The sequence below is a fragment of the Lepidochelys kempii genome, chromosome 6 (assembly GCF_965140285.1).
Source record: "Lepidochelys kempii isolate rLepKem1 chromosome 6, rLepKem1.hap1, whole genome shotgun sequence".
In the NCBI taxonomy this organism is placed as follows: Eukaryota; Metazoa; Chordata; order Testudines; family Cheloniidae; genus Lepidochelys; species Lepidochelys kempii.
In genome coordinates this window covers 118,933,270-118,956,976 of record NC_136385.1, presented here as the reverse complement: position 1 = coordinate 118,956,976, position 23,707 = coordinate 118,933,270, and the positions used below count along the sequence as shown (strand labels likewise).

The 23,707-nt window shown below is 39.2% G+C and overlaps 1 protein-coding gene across 5 annotated transcripts in view; it reads left to right on the top strand.

Moving 5' to 3' along the window:
• SYNE2 (spectrin repeat containing nuclear envelope protein 2) overlaps positions 1-23,707 on the top strand; it is a 275,888-nt gene that overhangs the window by 134,849 nt on the left and 117,332 nt on the right. For all 5 annotated transcript variants that reach the window (XM_073349866.2, XM_078853402.1, XM_078853405.1 and 2 more), the window contains 10 exons: positions 1,095-1,250; positions 3,083-3,223; positions 3,581-3,763; positions 4,601-4,738; positions 5,687-5,872; positions 6,960-7,082; positions 8,765-8,947; positions 15,084-15,209; positions 19,801-19,998; positions 21,306-21,380. In XM_073349866.2, coding sequence (XP_073205967.2) covers positions 1,095-1,250; positions 3,083-3,223; positions 3,581-3,763; positions 4,601-4,738; positions 5,687-5,872; positions 6,960-7,082; positions 8,765-8,947; positions 15,084-15,209; positions 19,801-19,998; positions 21,306-21,380 — 1,509 coding nt within the window. The remainder of the gene's footprint in view (positions 1-1,094; positions 1,251-3,082; positions 3,224-3,580; positions 3,764-4,600; positions 4,739-5,686; positions 5,873-6,959; positions 7,083-8,764; positions 8,948-15,083; positions 15,210-19,800; positions 19,999-21,305; positions 21,381-23,707) is intronic.

Here is a 23,707-nt window from a genome sequence, read left to right as displayed (position 1 = left end):
ACAAAGTGATATTTTCTGCTTACTGCAGGTCAGAGAGTTGTTTTCTTTCAAATACAGGTCATTTGGGAGCCCATCACTACTGGCACAGCCTTAATTGTGGCACTGTTACAGTAAGCTTCTTTGTGGTGTATTAGGTGTACAGATGTTTTATGTTCTTTACAGTTGGACCCAGTTGTCATAGCAAAATGGGAAAGAAAACTTTATTTCATCCATTGATACAGTCTTTCTCTGCATTGTACTTAGGTGTGGGACAGGATTCCCAAATGGAGGTTAGGATTTAAAGGGGAATGGTTAAACTTTAATAAAAATCATCACCCCATAGTCTAACAGTAAAATAAAAAGTTCTCACTGCATAATAGGAATTTATCACTTTGCCCAATAACTTATTTAAAATTTGACACCACACAAAAATGGCAGAGAGTAGGGGAGAGTAACTGTAAAAACAAGAAATTTTGCAACTTGAAATTTTAGAAAGCCTAACAAACAAGTTTCTTTCTGTGAGAGGACTTAGTTCAGGTTTTGTTTCTAGGCCACAGGCTGTAGACAGTTGTTCAGGTTTCTTTTGTCTCACAAAACCTACATTCCTTACACAGGACTGGAACCTACTGTTTTGAAAGGAACTGTGCTCTGCAGTTCTACATAATTACATGAAAGCAGACACTTCAGCTTCGAGGCTGTTGCTTTTAGCGGTCTTTGTGTTGTTATAATAATGTAGCTGTTAAAATAATGTAAAACTTCTTTGAAAGTAAAAATCTAGTATTTATAATAGGAATGTCACAAAGCTGAACATTAAATCACAGAAGTACTTTAACATTTTAACCATAAATTATTTCTGTCAATAAGTATTACTGGAACAATAGTTTGACATTGGGTGGTATCAAGTTTAATTAATTCTTACAGATTGAAAAGCATCATTTGTCTAAACCAGTGAATATATCTCAGGTTTAATCTGCTTGCATAGGTTGTCAAGTGAGGTTCTGTAATGTGAAAACAACTTATTTAAATCATCATCATGGTAGAAGACTCACTTAGTTCCTACTGAGTCTAAGTTTTTAGTGTTTTATAAGTACTGAAACCTCTGAAATGTTTTTTAGGAGATTCGGAGTATAATTAACAGAGAGAATCAAACAATTACGGATATTATGGAGAAACTACGAATCAAGTATTCAGAAATGTATACAATAGTTCCTGCAGATATTGAAACACAGTTGGAAGACTGCAAGAAAACATTACAAGACCTAGAAGAGAAGGTAATAATGTGTGAAATTCACATTTTTATTTATTTGGAATGTTTTCACACTATATTATTGCTATAAGTACAAGTGTCAACTGAAAATGTTAGTTGGTATAAATGCTAATTTTATTGCATTCCACACTTAGTAAAAATGTATAAACTACAGATAAATTGCATGTGTTACCTCTGTATCCTTTTAAAATATTATAGCAATCAACAAATTAGGGCATAAAATTTATTTTAATTAAGCTACAAGAAGAAATGGCAGATTCAGTAAGGCTAAGATGGGTATACATTCTTTTATACCTTTCAGAACACCACTGTTCTGTTTCCCTTCATTCTTATTCTTAAACTTGACCAATAGTGTTTTTTATCCTCTGTTTCCCAATAAGTGTGAAACCTCATCATGGTATCATACACAGATGGATGATATGTTCAAAACATATTTCTTTGTTTTGTGGGCATTTCAAAGCCATCAAGAAGTTCAACAAATACTTTTATAAACAGAGCTGCACACATGGCAGGGTATTATTAGTGACATAATTCTTTATAGCAACCCCTGGTGCACAGTGGTGCCCTAAAAAACTTGCCAGTTAATTTAGATAACTAACATTGTCTAATTTAGGTAACTAACACTGTCTCAGTATTTTCAGTATTCCCTAAGTATAATACATACAGAATAAATGAAATATCTATTTATCTAGAGCAAAACTGTCAAAGTTTTAAGAGGGACTGCAGGGTGTGAAACAAGAAGAAAAAGAGAATCAGACTGGTCCATTAAGTTTGAGATAAAATTCTAACTTGGAAGCATAGAATTATTGTTGTTTATTCATTTTTACTGATTCTAATAAAAGGGGTGAAAAAGAACAAAATGTATCCTCTCTGGTGCACAGTGCTTTCATGCTCCCCAGTGATTAAGGCATCTCAGTCCTATTTTCAGAAGTGACTAAGGCATTTGGAAGCCCAAGGTCTGATACGTATCAGTATAGGTATTTTGGAATAGGAGCATGTTTTTTTACTGTAATAGCTATACCAATACATCCCTCTAGTGAGGATGCTGTTATACTGGTGTAAGTTATACTCCTGTAGGTTGTGCTGGTTAGTGTAAGCATCTTTATACCAGTATACCTGCATCCACATTAAGGGCGGTGTACTGCTTTAACTACAGCGGTATAATTAATGTAGTACAATTTTTGTGTGCAGACTAGTCCTAAATGCCGAAGTCCCTTTAAAAAATTGGGCTTAGGTTCCTAAATCAGTTAGGCAATTTTGAAAATTTTGCCACAACTTACACCAAAATCATGGTACTCAATATCCCTATTTCTTGTTCTTGTGGAGTTCTGCTGAGAGAGATTCTGCACTTGATTGTTTTGGGGCTTTAAAGTAATTTATTTTTGTAGTCAGTCTGAGCATTAATATAGTGGAAACGTGTAAAACCTTGATTTTTATTTCTCAGGCAAAACAGTGCTATCAGCTGGCAGATTATATTTCAGTTTTGATTTTTCAGAGTGAGGAGCTGGAGTGTGTCTTTTCCCTAGTACAGGTTGTATCTCTTACATACTGGCCAGAACAGAAACCAGCAGAAGTGACCCAATATTGTAGTATATTACATTGATTTGTATTTAATGCAGTGTTCCACCTGTCATTTTAGTGGGATGAAACTATTGAATGACCCATGAACTCAACACCATATTACTGTTGCTTCTCACAGCAAATCTAATTCTGGCTTATAGTCTTATGTGATTTGTCAGGGAAGTAATACAAAGAATTCTGAAACTTTTTGTGAGACATTATGAATAAACAAACAGATTTTTGTTACCTGCATAACTTTTCCCTTTACTATGACAGGTTAGCACCAAAATCTTGCAGAGCTCTCCTCATTATGTGATGAATAAAAAAGTAGAGAATATTAACAATGGCCTGCAAGCTGTTGAAAAGATGTTACAACACAAGAGTGAAAACATTGCAAAAGCCAAGGAAATTCAAAAGGTAATGTCTCAAAATTCCATTTTCTGAGTCTGAAGACCATGGGTCCAGTTACTGAATCTGATTTAGAAGACTGTCGAGGGATCTTCCGTTGTGTTTGCCTGCATACGCAGAAGCATCTACTTGATTACTACTTTCAAAACCTTTCTGCTCACAGCAAAAGATTTTTTTTCTCATTTGCCTTGGGCATGAGTGACCCAGGGTAGATACAGAAAATTCTGTACTAGTCATATCAGTTCATGAACCTTTGCAAATTCAAAACTCACATGCCCCATACAGGAAACATAAATTAGATATGTATCCTGTCAGAATAAGGTTTGACCGTAATGTTTTTTGTTTTTACCATATTCCCACATGTAGACAATCTGGGATGTGCTAGACCTTTGGCATTACAAACTGAATGAACTGGACTCAGAAGTGCAGGATATAGCAGAACAGGATCCATGTCACGCACAGGAATGGATGGACACTTTAATGATTCCTTTGCAGCAGTACCAGCAGGTCGCACAACACGCTGAGCGCAGAACCACACTCTTAAACAAGGTAAAAGCAAAGCTACAAGTGTCTTGGCTTAATAAAGGATCAGACATTAAAAAAGAGACTATATGGTTAAAATGTCAATAGTGCCTACGTGGCATAGGACCCTAAGTGTCATTGAGGTCTCAGTGGGATTTAGGCTTCCTAAGCCCAGATCCTCAAAGGTATTTAAGTGCCTAACTCCCACTGCTGTCAATGTGAGTTAAATGCCTAAATATTTTTGAAGATCTTGGCCTAAGTGCCTAAAACACTTAAGAAAATGGGAATTAAGCTCCTAAATCACTCAAGTGTTTTTGATCATTTTATCCTGCTTCTTTATTTCATAGCAAGGTTAATGTCACCAAACTCCACAAAAATATATAGAGTGTTCTTTAATTTTCCCCCTTAACTGTTTCTGTTCAAAATATAGCTAAAAAGTCATTCAGCTAATAGGGCCAAACTCTGTTGATATAAGTCCTTATGAGTTCAGTGGATGCCAGTGGAGAATTAAGCCTTCCATCTCTCACAGTTAGGGATTTCTCTCTATCTAAGTACCCATATGATCCTCACACTCCTTAAAGGGGTTTAGTCTCACGACACTCTTAAGAAGTGGGAGAGTACCAGTCTCATTTTAAAGATAGACCTGGGGTAAATTAAGTGACTTGCCCAAGGTCACACACAAAGTGTGGCAGAGCTGGGGATTAAATTCAGATTTTCTGTTTCTCAGTCAAATATGTTAACCCTGATTTGAGCAGAATAATACTTCATAATTCAGAACTTACGAATAAATACAGCTAGTCTTTCATTTATAAGGGATGTTAACTTAGGGTGTTACAGAACATATATTTGAGTATTTTTTTATAGGCCACTAATAAGATGGAGGAATATGAGGAACTCTTGAAGAGCATGCAGTTATGGATAGAAACCACCAATCGTTTGTTAACCATGGAGGCTGAAAATGACTCTGCAAAAGCCCTGAGTAAACATGCCAATGCCCTTCAAGTAAGTGTATATACAAAATTTCTGTACCGGGAGCCCAAATTACAAAAACAGTGTAGCCTATTCTAAGTACCTCCAGCTCATGCAGGTATGGATTTTGCACAAACAGATTTTTTAGGCACAAATAAGGAAGTCCACTGAAAATCTGAACTTCAGTGAAAAATGACCATAGTGATAAAAAATGTCAGCAGCCATATAACAATATGACAGGTACGTTTTAATAGGGGATAGATCTTTCTCAGAAAACGGTAAACTTTGTGTCCTGGCCTTTGTCTACTTGTTGAACTGCTTTACAGTTGAACAGATTTTACAGGTCATGCTGCTGTTTTTAGTAAACAGTGTATTGATGTAGAATTAGTAGATCCGTTTTTTGGTTCTTGTGCATTTGTTAAAGCATTTTGAGGTGAATTGTAATTCATAAATCAGTTTCCTTATGCACTTTAAAGTGGATTGTGGTAAGTTATTTCAAGTGTCAGGTTTTTGTAACATTATCAGAGGGAATTTGACGCCATGGGAAGAGTGGTGCAAAGACTGCTTTCTGTATGTGAAATCTGAGTTTTGGCAAGAGAAGGCATGAATTTAGCCCAGAAGAATCGTTTGCTCTCAGGACATGACTTTTATATAAAAAGTAATCACGAATGTCATTGCTGTTCCTAGGATTTTACTAGTGGTATTGTAGCCTTTCATGGTAGGTTGTTATATATTATAATCTGCCACGGGGGGGAATATGAATGCAAAATTGTGTGAAAGTTTCACTGACTCCAGTTAATCCAAGGATTAGATTATTGTATTTAAACAAAGTCTTTACAGTTTGGAACATTAGTGTGTTTTGGGCTGGAAGGCCGAAGTATTTGAGAATGCAACAGAGGTTTGTATCTGAGCCGAGGTGCATCAGTGAATCAGGCAATCTAAGTGCCTTGAACATGCTGATGTGGTGTTGTTTTTTTCCAGATGGCACTGGAAGATTCGGAACAAAAGCAGAATCTTCTACATAACATCTATTCACAACTGGATGAGTTATCAATAATCTTTGAAACAGAAAATATAGTGCAACAGATTAATGAAGTAAATGGTCAAGTAACATCTTTACAGCAAAAGATAGTGGAAATTCTTCCACAGATCCAGCACATGGCTGATGTAAGTCTGGGTAGTCTGAAAAAATAGCTTTTTATTGGTGTTTCATTAGATCGTATACATTATTTGCCAATAGAATGCAAGCATTCTTGTTTTAATAATAGGAATAACATATAGGTAAATGCATCATTTAAAAAAAATCCCAATGTGTTAATTAAGCTGTAAAATTCAAGAGAAATGGCAAAATAATTTGGGGGTGTGCCTTTTGTCTTTGAGGAGGAGAAATACAATGCTTATTACTAGCTTATTCAAAGGGCTTGTCTCCACAGAGAAATTTGACAGCAGAACTATACTGGTATATAATTACGTGGGGAGTTATACCAATATAAGAGTGCCTTTTTCTGGTTTAGCTCATCCAGTTTCAAAGCAACATAAGCTAAATTTGGAAAAAAGTCAATCTTATACTAGAATATCAGTGTCCACACAGGGTGCTGTACTGGTATAATTATATCAGAATAGTTCAGCCAGTAAACTTCCCCATGTATACAAGCCCAAGAGTAGTTCATGTGTGACTTCAACGTTATTTTGATTCCCTACTCAGGGATTAAAGCTATATCCTTTCCAGCTGACCACTAATACCTAATTCCCTATGTGAGTTATGACAAGGAGCCTGTGAAAGACAGTGCGATTGATAGCAACTAGCTTCTGGATCAGCAATACCAGTTGAATGTATTGTAAATGCAGCAGCATTCAATCTCTGATATTGTACATTATTATTACTTTTTTACTAAGGTTCAGTTTAATACCTCTTTCTGATATGTTTCCGGTCAAAAAATATTGTATAATACAGATTGTTTTATTTATTTATTTATGTTTGAAGGGCAGCCTGAAAATATTTGTTATTAATATGAAACATTTAAATGAAAGCCATACATTTTGTAGTTCTAATTTGCATTAGAAGAAAATGTACTTCCTATTAAATTATTGGAGTACAATGTATTTAGAATTTAGATAAAATTTAGACCTGGTAATTCATTAATTTATTTGGTATTTATTAAGATAACAACAATAGTAGGCACAATAACAATTCATGTGGCTGTAAAATGAAATTTCATAGCCCCAAATATTTTGGATATTTCAAAACATCTAGGAGGTGGATGCCATTGAATCTGAAGTGAAAGTGATAGGGAAGGATGTTGCCAAAATTAAGACGATCTTGTCAACAGAAGATATATTAGATTTTTCTCCTAAGGAGCATCTTAGACATGGACAGGTGTGTATGTATCTTATTAAACCATTTTTTCTTACATTAAATAAATAAATCAACACATTTCACAGATATGAAGATGGTTGATTAATGAAAACAAATTATTATGATGCATGATTTGCTTTTGAGAGCAATAACTGTAAAATATTGTCCAGGAGTAGGTATACTATGGGAATTGTGGCTGTAATTCTCACAATCCAAAGGCTGAAGGAACTTTTTCACAATTGTATTAAGTGGCCTTGTGGTTAATGCGTGAGACTACAGGTTGGAACATCTATGTTCTGTTTCTCTCTGCAGCAGATTTCCTATGTGACCTTGGGCAAGTTGTTTATGCTTAAATTTTCAGAAGTGCACATTAATTTTTGATGTCTCTATTTCTGGAAACTTTATGGCCCAATTTTCAGAGGTCATGATGACCCAAACACTAGATAATATCAACATAAACTGCAGGCAACTGGCACTTTGAAAAATCAGGTCCTAGGTTTCAGGTTGGACACTCAAAGTTGAGGCAAAAGTTGATATTAATTTCTCTGTACCTTATTGTCCTCATTTTGTGAAATGAAGGTGATTATATTACCTCAAAAGGGCAAATTCATTTGTTTTTTACAAAACACTTGAAGATAGTTGGATGGAAACATGTATATATGTGCAAAGTCTTATTATCCAAGTCCCTTCCAGTCTTACATTTCTATAATTTCATGATTATTTATCAATTCAAGACTTCACTGCAAGGATATTTTGGCCAGGATGTTCTGCCTTCCATCCCTGGGTACAATAAATCAAAGTATTAAAGATATTTTCTATTTATTTTTTCCCTGTGTCTACAAGCCACATTTTCAGTTCACCTACATGCAAAATTTGTGGATTTAGTTTAAGAGGAAAGCTGAAAGTTTGGTCATGTTTGGTGTTCTGTTACCCAAAGGGCACTTGTTGTAGCTGTTACAGTATATGGAGAAGTGAGTAATATTGTGAAGAAATATTTCACCTTGAAAACAGTATTCTTCCTTTCTGAATTGTAGCCTTTGTCCATATTAGAGAAATATACAAAAAGTTCCCACTGATCTGAACACTTGCGAACCATAATGTAGATAGGGTCTTGCTAGTTAGACCCATTTTCACAACCATTTTAGTGAAACCTGCTGAACGCAAGTCTAGTGCTTGGGTAATTTTAATGTTTCAATGAGCTCCATCAATCTCTGATGAAATCGGTGTGACTGAGATAAGGTAACAAACCGGTCCAGCAACCTTTACACAGAGTCATGCAGATTTCATCAGAAATTGATGGAGTTCATTGAAATGTTAAAATTACCCAACCACTCAGTAAAACTATAGTACATTAGACATGACTTTCTGTCGGCAATTATTTATCAGGTAGAATGTTCTGTGCTAATTGCATATGTGTTTTCAGTAATGTGCAGTATTTCCACCATATGCCTCAGATCCACAAGATGGACAAAAATAGTCCTAATGGCCCCTGTCCTGCACGTGTCATGACACACTCCTCTTGTTTGTACAGTCTCATCATATATTTTTTGAAAACATTCTGAGGTAAAAGTTCTCAGAAGGTAAACTGAGAGAAGGTCTAAAATCAGTCCTGCAGAATTTACGTAAGAGACCTTTTAACTGCGTGACAAAATTGATCATTGTTTCTTCTTCATAGTGTATTCTGGTTATATTTACATTTTTAGGTTATACTTGGCCACATCAGTCCCTTGCAGAAGACCCTTGCTGAGATACAGGGCTACAAAGAAGGTCTTAGGTTACCAGGAATGAGAATGCAACCTCTCTCAGTCTTCAGAAGAACAGCTCAACTTGTGAAAGAACTGAAAATGTTAGAAAAAATGACCAAGGAACAAAATGAGCTACTGGAGGTAAAGTATTTGCATTTACATCAGATTCATTTGTTCTGAAATTTCATACAAAACTTCTTAAATTGGTGGTAATTTTTTTGGTGATGAGACATGATTGTTAAGGCAGGACCATCATACACCTACCAGGTCTCCGTTTTTGCTGGGTAATTTAATACAAGGACAAAGCATGCTATAACTGTTTCGATGTTTATTTTAACTTTGGAATTCAGCTAAAAGAGAGATAGATGCCAGTTTCTTTTCCCAGATAGCTAATGCCTTATGGCACCTTGTGGTAGTTTTGGGTATTACACAATAGCAGTGACTTAATTGTCATATTACTTAAATACCTGTGCCCCCACAACCCAAGTCAATGCAAGCTGTAGGTGCTCAGCACCTCTGAAATTCAGATCCTACATCTTTATACAGAACATACAAATATTTTTGTTATATATACCTACCATTTAATAGTAATTTAATTACATTCACGTTAATTATTAAAATGTGAATAGTGCAAAGTCTGTTGCTGAAGGAGTTATTTCTCAAGGATGTAATCTTTTCTTATCAGTAAAGCACAATGGGCCAATTTCCTCCATTGTAAATTGTACTGCTTATCATTCTGAAGCTGAACATCTCCTGACCTGACCTCAGATTAGGTACTGCAACTGTACTTGCTATCCTGGGAAGCAGTGACTCTAAAAAAGATTTGGGGCTACTGGTGGATAATCAGTTGAACGTGAGCTTCCAGTGCGATCGATGCTGTGGCCAAAAGGGCTAATGCAGTCCTTGGATGCATAAATGGGAATCTTGAGTAGGAGTAGAGAGGTTATTTTAGCTCTGTATTTGGCACTGGTATGATCACTGCTGGAATAGTCTGTCTAGTTCGGGGGCCCACAATTTAAGAAGGATGTTAAAAAATTGGAGCGAGTTCAGAGAAGAGCCATTAGAATGATTAAAGGATTAGACAATATGTCAAGGAGCTCAATCTATTTAGTTTAACAAAGAGAAGGTTACCAGGTACTTGATTACAGTCTATAAGCACCTACTGGGGGAACAAATATTTTATACTAGTTTAGTCTAGCTAAAGTCTGTATTGCTGATGTAAATTGGGGCAGTCAATGAAGCTATGCCAGTTTACACCAGCTGAGGACTTGGCTCTCATTGTTAGTGCATCATGTTTGGGTCCAAATACTTCCCAATATGTTTTCCTGCCAGCCTTCCCCCACACACTTTCCTGTCCATAAAAACTGTTCGTTGACATAGTCAAAAAACCTACGCAAGGCCTGGAACTTGTGTAGGGGTTACAGAATAAGACACAAAGCAAAAATCTTCTTTTGTAAGCTCTGGAGGGCAGGGACCATCTTTTTGTTCTGTTTTTGTGTAACGCCTAGCACAGTGGGTTCCTGGTCCATGATTGGGGCTCCTAGGCACTATGTTAATAGATAAATAGTGAGGATAATAATAATAAATAAAACATAAAATAACAACTCAGTGAAAACCTCTGCTTTTTAGTAGGAGATATGTCCACTTAATTATGTCTGCATTGTACTGGACTTCCAGAAGATTTTTGTGACTGGGGATTTGCAAGACTAGGCCCAAAATAATTTTTTAAAAAAATTTTCAGTGTGGGTCTTGCATTCTTTAGAACTGTCTAGTCACAAGCAAGTCTTAATTTGTATTTACCAGAGTCATTTTCAATTGCTTTGCAAGTTACTTTGCTCTTAAAATAAAATCTATTCTGAGTAGCCACTGGGGCTAATACATACTGGGTGGGACAAGAATTGATGAGATATACAGTAGTTTCATAGATTTCAAGGCCAGAACGGACCTTTATCATCATCTAGTCTGACCTCCTGTATAGGCCATAGAAGTTCCCCAAAATAATTCCTACAGCACATCTTTTAGAAAAACATCTGTCATAAATATAAAGGGAAGGCTAACCACCTGTAAATCCCTCCTGGCCAGAGGAAAACCCCTTTCACCTGTAAAGGGTTAAGAAACTAAAGATAACCTCGCTGGCATTTGATCAAAATGATCAATGAGGAGACAAGATACTTTCAAAGCTGGGGGGGCGGGGACAAAGGGTTCTTTCTCTCTGTCTGTGTGTTGTTTTTGCTGGGACCAGAGCAGGAATGCAGGTCAGAACTACTGTAAAGGGTTAATAGGCAATCTAGTTAGATATGCATTAGATTCTGTTTTGTTTAAATGGCTGATAATATAAGTTGTGCTGCGTGGAATGTATATTCCTGTTTTTGTGTCTTTTTGTAACTTAAGGTTTTGCCTAGAGGGATTCTCTATGTTTTGAATCTGATTACCCTCTAAGGTATTTACCATCCTGATTTTACAGAGGTGATTCTTTTACTTTTTCTTCAATTAAAATTCGTCTTTTAAGAACCTGATTGCTTTTTCATTGTTCTTAAGATCCAAGGGCTTGGGTCTGTGTTCACCTATGCAAATTGGTGAGGATTTTTATCAAGCCTTCCCCAGGAAAGGGGGTGTAGGGCTTGGGGGGATTTTGGGGGGAAAAACGTTTCGAAGTGGGCTCTTTCCTGGTTATATTTGTTAGACGCTTGGTGGTGGCAGCAATAAAGTCCAGGGACAAAAGGTAAAATAGTTTGTACCTTAGGGAAGTTTTAACCTAAGCTGGTAAAAATAAGCTTAGGGGGTTTTTCATGCAGGTCCCCACATCTGTACCCTAGAGTTCAGAGTGGGGAAGGAACCTTGACAACATCCAGTCTTGCTTTCAAAATTGTCAGTGATGGAGAATCTGCCACGACCCTTGGTAAGTTGTTCCTATGGCCAATTACGTTCACTATTAAAAATGTATGCCTTATTTCTAGTCTGAATTTGTCTAGCTTCAACTTCCAGTCATTAGATCATATTATAAATTTGTCTGCTAGACTGAAGAGTTAAATTAAATATTTGTTCCCCAACTAAGTACTTATAGGCTGTAATCAACTCACCTGGTAGCCCTCTCTTTGTTAAGCTAAATAGATTGAGCTCCTTGACATGTTTTCTAATCCTTTAATCATTCTCATGGCTCTTCTCTGAACTCTCTCCAATTTTTTAACATCCTTCTTGAATTGTGGGCACCAGAACGAGACACGATATTCCAGCCGTGGTCACACCAGTGCCAAGTACAGAGGTAAAATAACCTCTCTACTCCCATTTGAGATTCTCTTGTTTTTATGCATCCCAGGATTGCATTAGCTCTTTTGGCCACAGCGTTGCACTGAAATCTCATGTTAAACCTATTATCCACTACCACCCCCAAATCTTGTTCAGAGTCACTCCCCCATCCTGTAAGTATGGCCTACATTTTTGGTTCCTAGCTATATGCATTTACATTTAGCCATATTAAAATGCATATAGTTTGCCTGTGCCCAGCTTACCAAGCAGTCCCGATCGCTCTGTATCAGTGACCTGTCCTCTTTGTTATTTACCATTCCTCCAATTTTTGTGTCATCTGCAAACTTTATCAGTGATGATTTTATGTTTTCTTTGAGGCGATTAAAAACATTAAATAGTGCAGGGCCAAGAACAAGTCCCTGAAGGACCCCACTAGAAACCCACCAGTTTGATGATGGTTCCCTGTTTACAGTTACAATTTGAGACCTATCAGTTAGCCAACTTTTACTCCATTTAATCCATGCTGTGTTCATTTTATATGATTCTAGTATTTTTGTCAAAATGTCATGTCATACCAGGTCAAACACTTTACAGAAGTGGTTTATCAACCAAACTTGTAATCTCATCAAAAATGGATATCAAGTTAGTTTGACAGGATCTATTTTCCATAAACTCATGTTGATTGATACTAATTATATTACCTTCCTTTAATTCTTCATTAATTAAGTCCCATGTCAGCCACTCCATTATCTTGCCTGAGATTGATGTTATACTGACAGGCGTAAAATTACCCAGGTCACCCACTTGTCCTTTTAAAATATTGCCACAACGGCAGCTTTCTTCGAGTCTTCCAGAGCTTCTCCAGTGTTCCAAGACTTCCTGAAAAGCAATAACTGTCCAGCGAGCTCCTCAGCCAGCTCTTTTAAAGTAGGCCCAACCTGTTAGGGAAGAGTGGAGGGTCAGGGAAAGAGAGAGTTTTGGACATCGGTTAGAAGATTAAGAATGGCACAAGGCCTCCACAAAACTGTTGGGGGAGTCAACACAATTCTCTGAGAACTACATAGGCCTGCCAAGCTTGGGACTTGCATAGTGTTTGGGCAAGTGTGGCAGAGAGAGGCTGGACTCAGTATCCAGAGCATTCATGTTCAAATTTTGGTCTAAGAAATCTGAAAAGATGCTTCCCCAGCAGCCATGTTAAGGTGCACCTTATTGTTTTTAAACTGACGTGCTAACAGCCAGTAAATAAGGGCTAGTCTACACTAGAAGCACTACAGCGGCGCAGTTGCACAGATGCAGCTGTGTCGCAGAAGCACATCTGCTGAAGATGCTCTATGCCTATGGGGGAGAGCTGTCCTGTCAGCATAATAAAACCACCTCCGTGAGAGGCGGTAGCTATGTGGGCGGGAGAAGCTCTCCCACTGACATAGCGCTGTCCACTCCGGCACTTAGGTCAGCGTAATGTACGTTGCTTAGGGGGTTGACTTATTCACACCCTTGAGCAGCATAAATTATACCAACATAACATGTTGTGTAGACAAGCCCTAAGTCTTCTAGCGCCTCAGCTTTAAAGCATATTCTAGGTTTCCCCAGTGAAAATGAGCATTTTGGTAGAACTATTATTTTCATTCATTTTTTCCTATACCTTTCTCTTTTCATTTTCTTGTTGTGTCAGACTTAGTCATCAAAGCCACACCCTCCCGTCTTCTATTCTAATTTAAAAACAACCCTTGCCTCCCACCCCCAAAAGCCAAAATTATTTACCCCTTTCCTTTAAAGTCCATACATAAGAGAGAGAAATAGAATAGACCCAAACTAATTTGCAGTAATAAGTGGGTGAACTTTGCAGATGAACAAATGAATGAGCGAAGAGAAAACACAAAAAATGAATTAAAACAAATTCATTGATATAAATAAATAAATGTATATTGCAGAATGTATACTCTGTTCTGACAGTTGTGGTCTGTGCAATAGCAAATATTGTTTGTGGTTTCTACACTAGCGAAATAGTATATTTAGTAAGAGTAATGTTCTGTTAGTAATACTGTATGAGAAATCACTACAGCTCTTTGTTGTCAAATCTTTGCTAAGTACTGAGGTGAGACTGCCATTTGTGTGTAAAAAATGAACTGTGCTGGTTAATGAGATTCTGTTGTCATTATCAACCAGAAAAAATGGTGCATTTTGCCGCGTATTTCTGCTATACTGCAGGTTTTCCTACAAGTCCATGCAAGCTCCTTCTCCCAACATGACTCATAATATTGCTGATTACATCAGTAATATTCAAACTGTCAAATATTGCAGATAGTGTTGTTGTTGTTGTAGCTAAGTTGATCCCAAGATATTAGAGAGACAGGTGGGTGAGTTAATATCTTTTATTGGAACAACTTTTGTTGGTGAGAGAGACAAGCTTTCAAGCTTACATAGCACTCACCCACCTTGGTTCTCACATATTGTAGATAGAATTTACCCTTTGACCTTCACCTCTGACCTTTGTTGCACAGCATGATTTATTTTTGCTAGTTGCAGGCCTACCCTGCAACAATGAACTAAACTGTGCCAATAAAAAGTAGGAAGGTTTTCTCGTAAGGTATCATGAAACCAACAAAAAGGCAAAATCATCCAGTTTCTCTTCAGATTCTTCTTTTTAAACAACTCTACTGGTGAATATGATTAAATATGTCTGACTTCACGTTTTACAGCCAAAGGGAGCTAAATGCATACATTTATTTTGTAATAAATAGTTATAGCCAAAGCTACTTACTCTGCTCCCAGTCACAGCTATGATGCAGTATTTTTATTTTATTTTATTTTTGTGTATGAGCAAATTAATAAAGAACTTGAAGACAACAGAATTCAGGAACAGTGAATAAAATCAGCTCACAAATTCTTAATTTAAACCCACTAGATATACAGATATAGGAATAAGGTTATTTGACTTTCCAGTGGTTTGAATTCATTGCAATACTGACTAGTTTGTTTCTGTATTCTGCTAATCAATTGAAAATGGCTAATGAAAAATATCCTTTTACAGTCAATCGTAAAAGAGACCGATGAATGTGAACAAGAAATTGAAAAGTTGAAGCAGTTCTTAAAGAACCAGCTGGGTGAACTGTCATATGAAAAACCTTCGTTTCCTCAGACTGCTTCCTGTCCAGAGGTGAGTTTCATTGTTTTCATTTTTTCTCTGACCTGTAGCGTATTCCTCTGTGACCTGGACTCGCGTCTAGTTCTGCTACTGTATGCTAATGTGGGGGTAAACAGCAACACTTATTTCTTTTCCTCCCAATCATTTCCCGATGTGTGAAGGCTAAAATAAGTAGGCAGATAGATTTCAACGCAGTATACATGACTGTTCATGCATAAGATGACATGTACCAACTAGCGTTACACTGTTGTACCTTTAGTTTGTCAGTTAGGTATGTATTTTAAGATATATTTATCAGATCTCATGAGCTAGGCATTATCAAACACAGCCAGTATGTGGATGTCAGACCGCCGAAGGACATGCCGAGGGATGGAGGAAGTGGCGTTGGTGAGTCGGTAGGCAGCACTTGTCTTGAGTCCATGGTGCTCCAATACCCCGCCATGGTATTAGGAAGCAGCGTGTGCTGCTGTAGGCAGTTTTGCAGATGAGACATATAAGCAAAGTCCAGATCACTTGTGCATATTGATGATGCAGTGGCACTTTCTGCAAGAATTGGGGTATTAGCCCCAGTGTCATGATATCACAGGATTGGTCTCCCACAGTGCCCCTTTGGGATATGACTGGGCCCTGAACTCACCTAACCTGTGGTCCAGCGTCAGCATGGCACCAGCTGTGGGAGACTCAGCCCTCTAACTCAGTCCTGCGGGAGTCTACTTCTTCCTGGGCTGTCAAAGGTCCAAAGGGAAAAGAAGCACAAATTAACTAACACAAGCCCTGAACTGGCCTCCTTTCCTTCTGGAACCCTCTGGGAGGCTGTAGTCCTGTTCAGCACTGACAGGCAAGTCACTGGTAATAGTCCCAAAGTAACTGTTCTGCGTCAGGCCCACCTTCCCCTGAGGGGGCTCCAATAGGTAGCAGTGATTCAAGCAGTACCTGCTCTCAGCAGAGCTTTCTTCAGGAGCTGAGGACCGAAAATCTGTTCCTTCCAGGTCTTCCACCAGCTGAGCCGGGCTTCTTCCTCTCCTTCAAGCCTGAATCTCCTTGCAATTGTGGCAGGACAGGCCTGACTGGGTGCAAAGCAGTTCAGTAACCAATACCTGGCCTGCGTGGGGTTTGTACACCCCATCACACATGGCTGTATGCCATCTTGGTTAATAATATTTTATTTAAGTAAATTCTCCCTGCTCATGCAGTTAGTTTCTAGTTTCCCCTTCCTATCCTAAACTGTTGTTCTGTGGCTTCATTAGCTGTTAAACACCCCAGAGGTGGTGGCTTTTTGTAATGGATCAAGTGATTATATAGTGGGCAAACATTTTTTTTTAAAAAAGGCATAAAGGCAACATTAAGGTGTCAAATACAAACCTGCAAAAGTCAGGAAATGGCCGAGTCATACAAGTATAATAATTATTTATAAAGTGCCTCTGAAGTGCTTGGCCTGCTGCATATAGTCATGATAACATTAAGACGCCTACATTGTACATGTATAGGGCCCTACCAAATTCACGGTCCATTTTGGTCAATTTCACTGTCATAGGATTTTAAAAATCATAAATTTCATGATTTCAGCTATTTAAATCTGAAATTTCACAGTGTTGTAATTGTAGGGATCCTGACCCAAAAAGGAGTTGTGTGTGGGGGGGGGGGGTTGCAAGGTTATTGTAGGGGCTTGTGGTACTGCTACCCTTACTTCTGCCTTCAGAGCTGAGCAGCTGGAGAGCGGTGGCTGCTGGCTGGAAGCCCACCTCTGAAGGGAGCAGCACAAAAGTCAGGGTGGCAATACCATACCTTGCCATACTTACTTCTGCGCTGCTGCTGGCAGGGTGCTGCCTTCAGAGCTGGGCGCCCAACCAACAGCCACTACTCTCCGGCTGCCCAGCTCTGAAGTCATCACAGAAGTAAGGGTGGCAATTCCATGACCCCCCTAAAATAACCTTGCGACCCCCCTGCAACTCCCTTTTGGGTCAGGCCCTCCAATTTGAGAAACACTGGTCTCCACCGTGAAATCGGTGGGAGAACAGATTTCATGGCTGTGAATTTGGTAGGGCCCTATACATGTATAATACATACGATTGCTAGTTAAACTTTTAAATGTATAGCTAGAGTTTTGTTCAATAGATTAATTCACCATACATTCAGTGTTAATCCTGATTGTGAATCATTTCCTGACTCTTGTGTGGGTTAAATTAGGAACCTAAATGTTGCCTCTTAATATAGATATTTGCATTTAATTTTCTTGTCCTTTTTTAAAAGAAAAAAATCACCTGCTTAGTGATGTTAGTATTTCACTGAGTGAAGTAGCCTTTGACTTTCACACCTCACTGAAGGCTTTGGAGTGGGGAAGTGGTGAGTTTACATCTCACTAGAGTGATTGGAGTAGAGGAGGAGTGAGCACACCACTTTGATGTTACTCTTGCTTGTCTCAAGACTGTTTCCCGGCTATATATATTAGCAGAGCAGTTGCATGCGGGCTTACGCTGCAAAGTCCACCTTCGCAATGGAAAAAGATAGCAAAGTCTTTCTTTTTAACTACAACTTAGTGCAGCACATTGCCAAATACAGGCAGTATTTTGTGCTGATGACTTTCTCCTGTCCCTGATAGGGAGGCAGTTACTGGAGGGGTTTGCTGCATGTGTTTCAATGTGTCAGGAAAGGTGTATTTATCTCAGCAGCACTCTATCCCTCTCAGACAGAGCCAAAGAAAATTCTTCCCACCCCTCATTAATGTCCCCTACGTGAGGGTGGGCTGAAATCATATCAGATGCCTACTGAGGCCTTCTATGCAAAGGCCTTGCCTATGTTCAGAAAATCTGTCAATGTCGTTCAGTATCAATACAGTTCCGCTGGTGCTTTGAACAGCAGAAGCTGTAGTGGAGACAGGGCCTATGTAGTTTTACATGTGTCATCTAACCTGGGTTAGTTATTTGCTTTGCTTTATTGATGCTCTGGGTGAGCAGCCTCTGGAAATGAGGCTGATGCTGTTATTTCAGGCCATCACATCAAGGCCAGCTGTCATGGTTGCACTACTATCTACAGGCATTGAACTGGGTGTGCAGCCGCTTTTCCCCTGCTGAGCTCTGCGAACACGAGCGCCTTGTAGCGTGCAGTGCTGCCGCACACATTGTCAACAGTGAAGAGGAGAGAGCACCAAGGACATCCCTGCTCCTGTCTCTTGCCCTTCATTGGCTGGCTTAGAGACCCTAGGGATAGGGATGGGGCAGCAGATAGAGACAGTATTGAGTGGAAACTGGAGAATTATGGGAATGTCCAGTGTGAAGCAAGAGTCAGTGGGACACTCAGTCCCACTGTTAACACCACATGTGGGAGACACAGGGCAGCTCTACTAAACAGACAGTTGATGACATGGAAGATAAAAATCTCTTCCTAGGTGTCACACTGTCTGTAGTGACTCATGACCAAGAGCGCCAACCTCAACTCAGGCTGTCAAAAGCAGGACGGACACCCCAAACTGGTGGTACATTTTACAGTTAGATTTTACCAACCCAGTAACAAATGTGAACTCCTAGAGCACTGTAGTCGTCTTACCATGGCCCCGTGAGAGTTCAGACAACAAGGAGATGAACAATTTTCTCGTGAATCTGTTTTATCTTTTACATTTAGCCTTCCAGTCCGTGAGACAAGCTCCCTCGCACGTAGCATTTCTAAGTCTGATAGGGCCATTCTCTAATCCTTTTGTATTGTGATGCTCCTTAATGGCTTGTTGAATCTTGATAGTCCTCCTGAATGGGCACAGGGGACAATTCCCATGTGTGGGTTCACAAGTACAGAGAAAACATTTTCAAAGTTATAAAGCAAAACGTACATATTTCCTTATAACATGGACTACAGACATTACAAGTGAGATTAATGAGTGCAGCAATTTACAAGCACTTCATAGAGTCTAAACATTAATACATTCTTATAAGACTAATACCTATTTTGAACAAAACTAACATACAGATGAGCTGGTTTGGTTTCCAGTTGTGAGTTTGTTGGTGCTCAGCTGATGCCTACAGACGTGGCAAGAGCTGGCATCTAGTCTGCCAGCGTCACACTAGGGTCTGTTTTTCCTTGTTTTTCGGTGTCTTTAATAAAGATGATGCAGCCCTGAGCTACCCACTAGTTGATTTCTCCCTCATAAATTCTTCTGTCTCCCTTTCCTCTCATTTCTGATAGAAAAGCCTCTTTTATAGTTACTTTGCAGAGAAGTTTGTGGGAAGCACCATCAACTGACCTGACTAGCTGAGTAATGCAACCCAGTTTCATTCCCTCTGTCCTGGGGAGGAGTATCTCCAGGATTTCCACTCCCATGGCCCCACTAGTGAGAATCCAGATCAGTGTTAATTACCAAGCCTTCACATTCCCTGTAAGGCCACAGCTGGCTCCGTATGCAGCTGGTAGGCTATGTGCTTTGTTCTGAGCCTGCTGCCTCTGAGTTAGTGCTTACCTAAACATCTCCTGCTGTGACAATGGGGGAATTGCCCCAGTGCAAAAAAGAAGGCCAAAGAGCTGGGATCCCCTCTCACAGTAAGATGCCGTTATTATTTATTATATCATCACTTTTTTAACAACGAAAGTGTAAGTTACAAGCCTTGTTGCTCCTCAGGGGGAAATGGAAGACATAAAAGAACAGATCATAAAACTGTGCCAGAAAAAAGAAGACATCCTTAGGGGTATGAAGAGTTCAATGCTGGAACTTCACCAGCACTTACAGCAAGAACAATCTGAATCAGAGGATGAACTTTCTGTGCCTCTGTCACCCGAGGAAACTGGCTTGGTTGGGAAAGATGCCTCTGAACGGCAGGTAGGTAGAACACCATGCTATCCCTTTAAATGGCCCTAACAAAAAATGGTTAGATGCACAATATGGGGGCCCTTTTGGGTTATTTTTCAACATGTGGAAAATCAGTGTGAGATTGCTTGAAATTAAAAAATGCAAAATCATAGAATCATAGAATATCAGGGTTGGAAGGGACCTCAGGATGTCATCTTGTCCAACCCCCTGCTCAAAGGAAAAAACCTCAAAGGAAGGAGATTCCACCACCTCTCTAGGTAACGCATTCCAGTGCTTTACCACCCAACTAGTGAAAAAGTTTTTCCTAATATCCAACCTAAACCTCCCCCACTGCAACTTGAGACCATTACTCCTTGTTCTGTCATCTGCTACCACTGAGAACAGTCTAGATCCATCCTCTTTGGAACCCCCTTTCAGGTAGTTGAAAGCAGCTATCAAATCCCCCCTCATTCTTCTCTTCTGCAGACTAAACAATCCCAGTTCCCTCAGCCTCTCCTCATAAGTCATGTGTTCCAGTCCCCTAATCATTTTTGTTGCCCTCTGCTGGACGCTTTCCAATTTTTCCACATCGTTCTTGTAGTGTGGGGCCCAAAACTGGACACAGTACTCCAGATGAGGCCTCACCAATGTCGAATATAGGGAAACAATCATGTCCCTCGATCTGCTGACAATGCCCCTACTTATACATCCCAAAATGCCATTGGCCTTCTTGGCAACAAGGGCACACTGTTGACTCATATCCAGCTTCTCGTCCACTGTAACCCCGAGGTCCTTTTCTGCAGAACTGCTGCCGAGCCATTCGGTCCCTAGTCTGTAGTGGTGCATGGGATTCTTCTGTCCTAAGTGCAGGACTCTGCACTTGTCCTAGTTGAACCTCATCAGATTTCTTTTGGCCCAATCCTCTAATTTGTCTAGGTCCCTCTGTATCCTATCCCTACCCTCCAGCGTATCTACCTCTCCTCCCAGTTGAGTGTCATCTGCAAACTTGCTGAGGGTGCAATCCACGCCAATGCTGGATCTGTAATTTACACTGTAAGGAATTGTTTAAAGATTTTCAGTAAAATTGTTTGAATGGAACAGAATGATAGTTACCTCAATTTTAGACATGACTTTAAAAGCTGAAAAATAAGTTAAAGGATCTGATTTTTTAGGTTGCTTAGAACCTGCAGCTTTTGATTACTTTAAATGGAGTTGCAGGTGCTCAGCATTTCTCAAAATTAGGTGCAAAATGATAACTGTTTAGCAAAAGGGCAGAAAAAAGAGGCAATTTGTGGAGCTAAGAGTAACTGGACTCTATCTCTGTATGTACATTGTAGCTGAAAAAGAAAGGATCAATGTCTCTCCTGCCATCTTTAGTTGAAGAAACAGAAGACAGTTCGTTCCACAGTGAAGTAAGTATAATGGAGACTTTGGTGGAAATAAGATTTATTATAGAATAAATCATGAAAAATGTATGTGTAAATGTAAACATTTGTAGAATAAATTGCAGCATCCCTAGTAGGGGATATTTTAAAATTAATTTAAAATCTGAGAGACAGAAATAAAATATCAGTACATATATTAGAGTCAGATCCTATCATCCTTACTTTGTGTGGTACTTCATTCTGTGAATGTGACATTGATTGGACCGCTTACAGAATAAGGCTACTCAGTGGGAGTGCGGGTGGTCCTAAAGTAGCAGCATCAGTGCCTGTGGCCTTTTACAAAACACAGCGTAGGGCATCCCCTTCCCTAAGGAGCTTAGAATCTAAGAGAAATAAAATAAACATAGACAAGATACAAGGCATGGGATTAAATAAAGAAGGGTGTGGCAAGATTATTGGTGGTGAAAATAAAGTGGAAAGGCTTCCTGGGAGAAATGGGCAGTGAGGGGGGATTTTTAGGAGAGAGAGGGCACTTAATGGGCATGAAGTGGGAAACTCTCTTTCAAACATAGAGGGCAACACAAAAGTAGGTGTGGAGGAGAAGGTAGTAAAGAGAGGTTTAAAGCTGTATATTGAATGAGAGGGTGAGTAGGAGGAAATGAGAGCAGAGTTGCAGATAGGGATTGGGTTAGGTAGGGCAATGATACTCATACCTCAGTGGTTTAGGAGCCAAATTAGCGATCAACATTACCCAAAAGAGCCATGGTAGTATGTGAATTCATTGTTTCATTTATTATAGTGCTAAGGACTCAGTCAAACAGTATGACAAGAAATATTTATAAAAATATAAAATATAATTCTCACAGAAAAATGACTGACCAAGTATTATTATTTTATCAGCTACAATTGGTTAATAACATCGTAAAAGCATTCTGATTGGTCAGTGTCTTAGATTGATTAATAATTAAATCAGACCATGTTTTAATATCATGGGCTGCAAAAAGCTGCAGGAGATGCATCAAAGATCCGTTCGCAAGTCTCAGTCTGAATATCACTAATGTCGGGCCTTGAAAGTGGGGACAAAGAGCCTGGGTTTGATGTTGTAATGTACAGGATAACAATGAAGTGATTCAGGCAGTGGGATACATGGGACAGAAATAATTGGCGTGGCCTGAGAGAAAGATAATGACTTCAGCAATCACATGTGGATAGACTAGTTACTCTAAGTGTCCTTGCTCAAAGGCCATCATAAGTAGTCAAGCAATAAACCCTGTTTAAATGTATGAACAGCACTATCGGTTACCTTTTGACAATCATAGGGTACAATGGGCCCTTTCCTAGAGACACTATGATGCCCCATGCTTCCCTTGGATAGAATGCTCTGGGAAGAGGCAAGAAAGAGTTCATTGCCGTATTATTATTATGCATTCAGTGCAAGAAAATAAACTCCAGGGATTTGCAATAAGCTAAATACAGCCTCTTACCCCGTCGTTGTTTTATTTTTTATTGGCATCATAGACATATGTGACACTTCAGACAAACAGGGAAACATGGCCCCTGTTGGAAGATCTTAAAGCGTAAGGCCTCGCTCCTGCAAACACTTATGCACACGCTCAACTTTGAGCACATGAATATTCCCATTGACTCTAATCATGTGGGTAGTCTCTATGAAGTCAATGGGACTATTCATTGGAGCTGGCCGGAGATTGGAATTCCTGTTCCGTGGGAAATGCCATAATTAAAAAAAAAAATTAATTCTGAAATGGAACAAAAACAACCAAAATCTACCAGAGAATGGCAATTCCAAAATTGCCCTTAGAAAGACTCCCCCAGATGCCCAGGGCTGTGGTAGCATGCCAGGTGGGGAGCTTGGGAACCAAGCAGCTGGGAGAGCTTGGGAGCTAACTTTCCCAGGATTTCTGGTCTGCCAACGAGTTGGGAGCTCTAGCTCCAGGTCGGTTTCTTTGCTGGGCTGCTGAGGAGCAGGGGAGCCATGGAGCTGGGAAAAAATTTCCATGTAAAATTGAAATTTTCCCACGGAAAACTCGGATTTTGTGGAAAGTGAATTTTCCATCAGAAAATAATTTCAGTGGAAGATTCCCAACCAACTCTGCTATTTATATATAGGTAAAACACATGCAGAAGTGCTTGTGGGATTAGTGCCTAAATACCCTCTAGGACAACAGTTCATATCCTGCCCAGCTCTTAGCAGTGTCAAGGGTTACCACCATCTGATGGTCTTCAGTAGCTAATGGTAAATGAACTGTGATCTCAGTCATTTTTTAGGTGTATCAGCATCTCAAAAATCATACCAGTTTGTACAAAGTGGCATCTTTGTTGGCTGTCACAGCAGA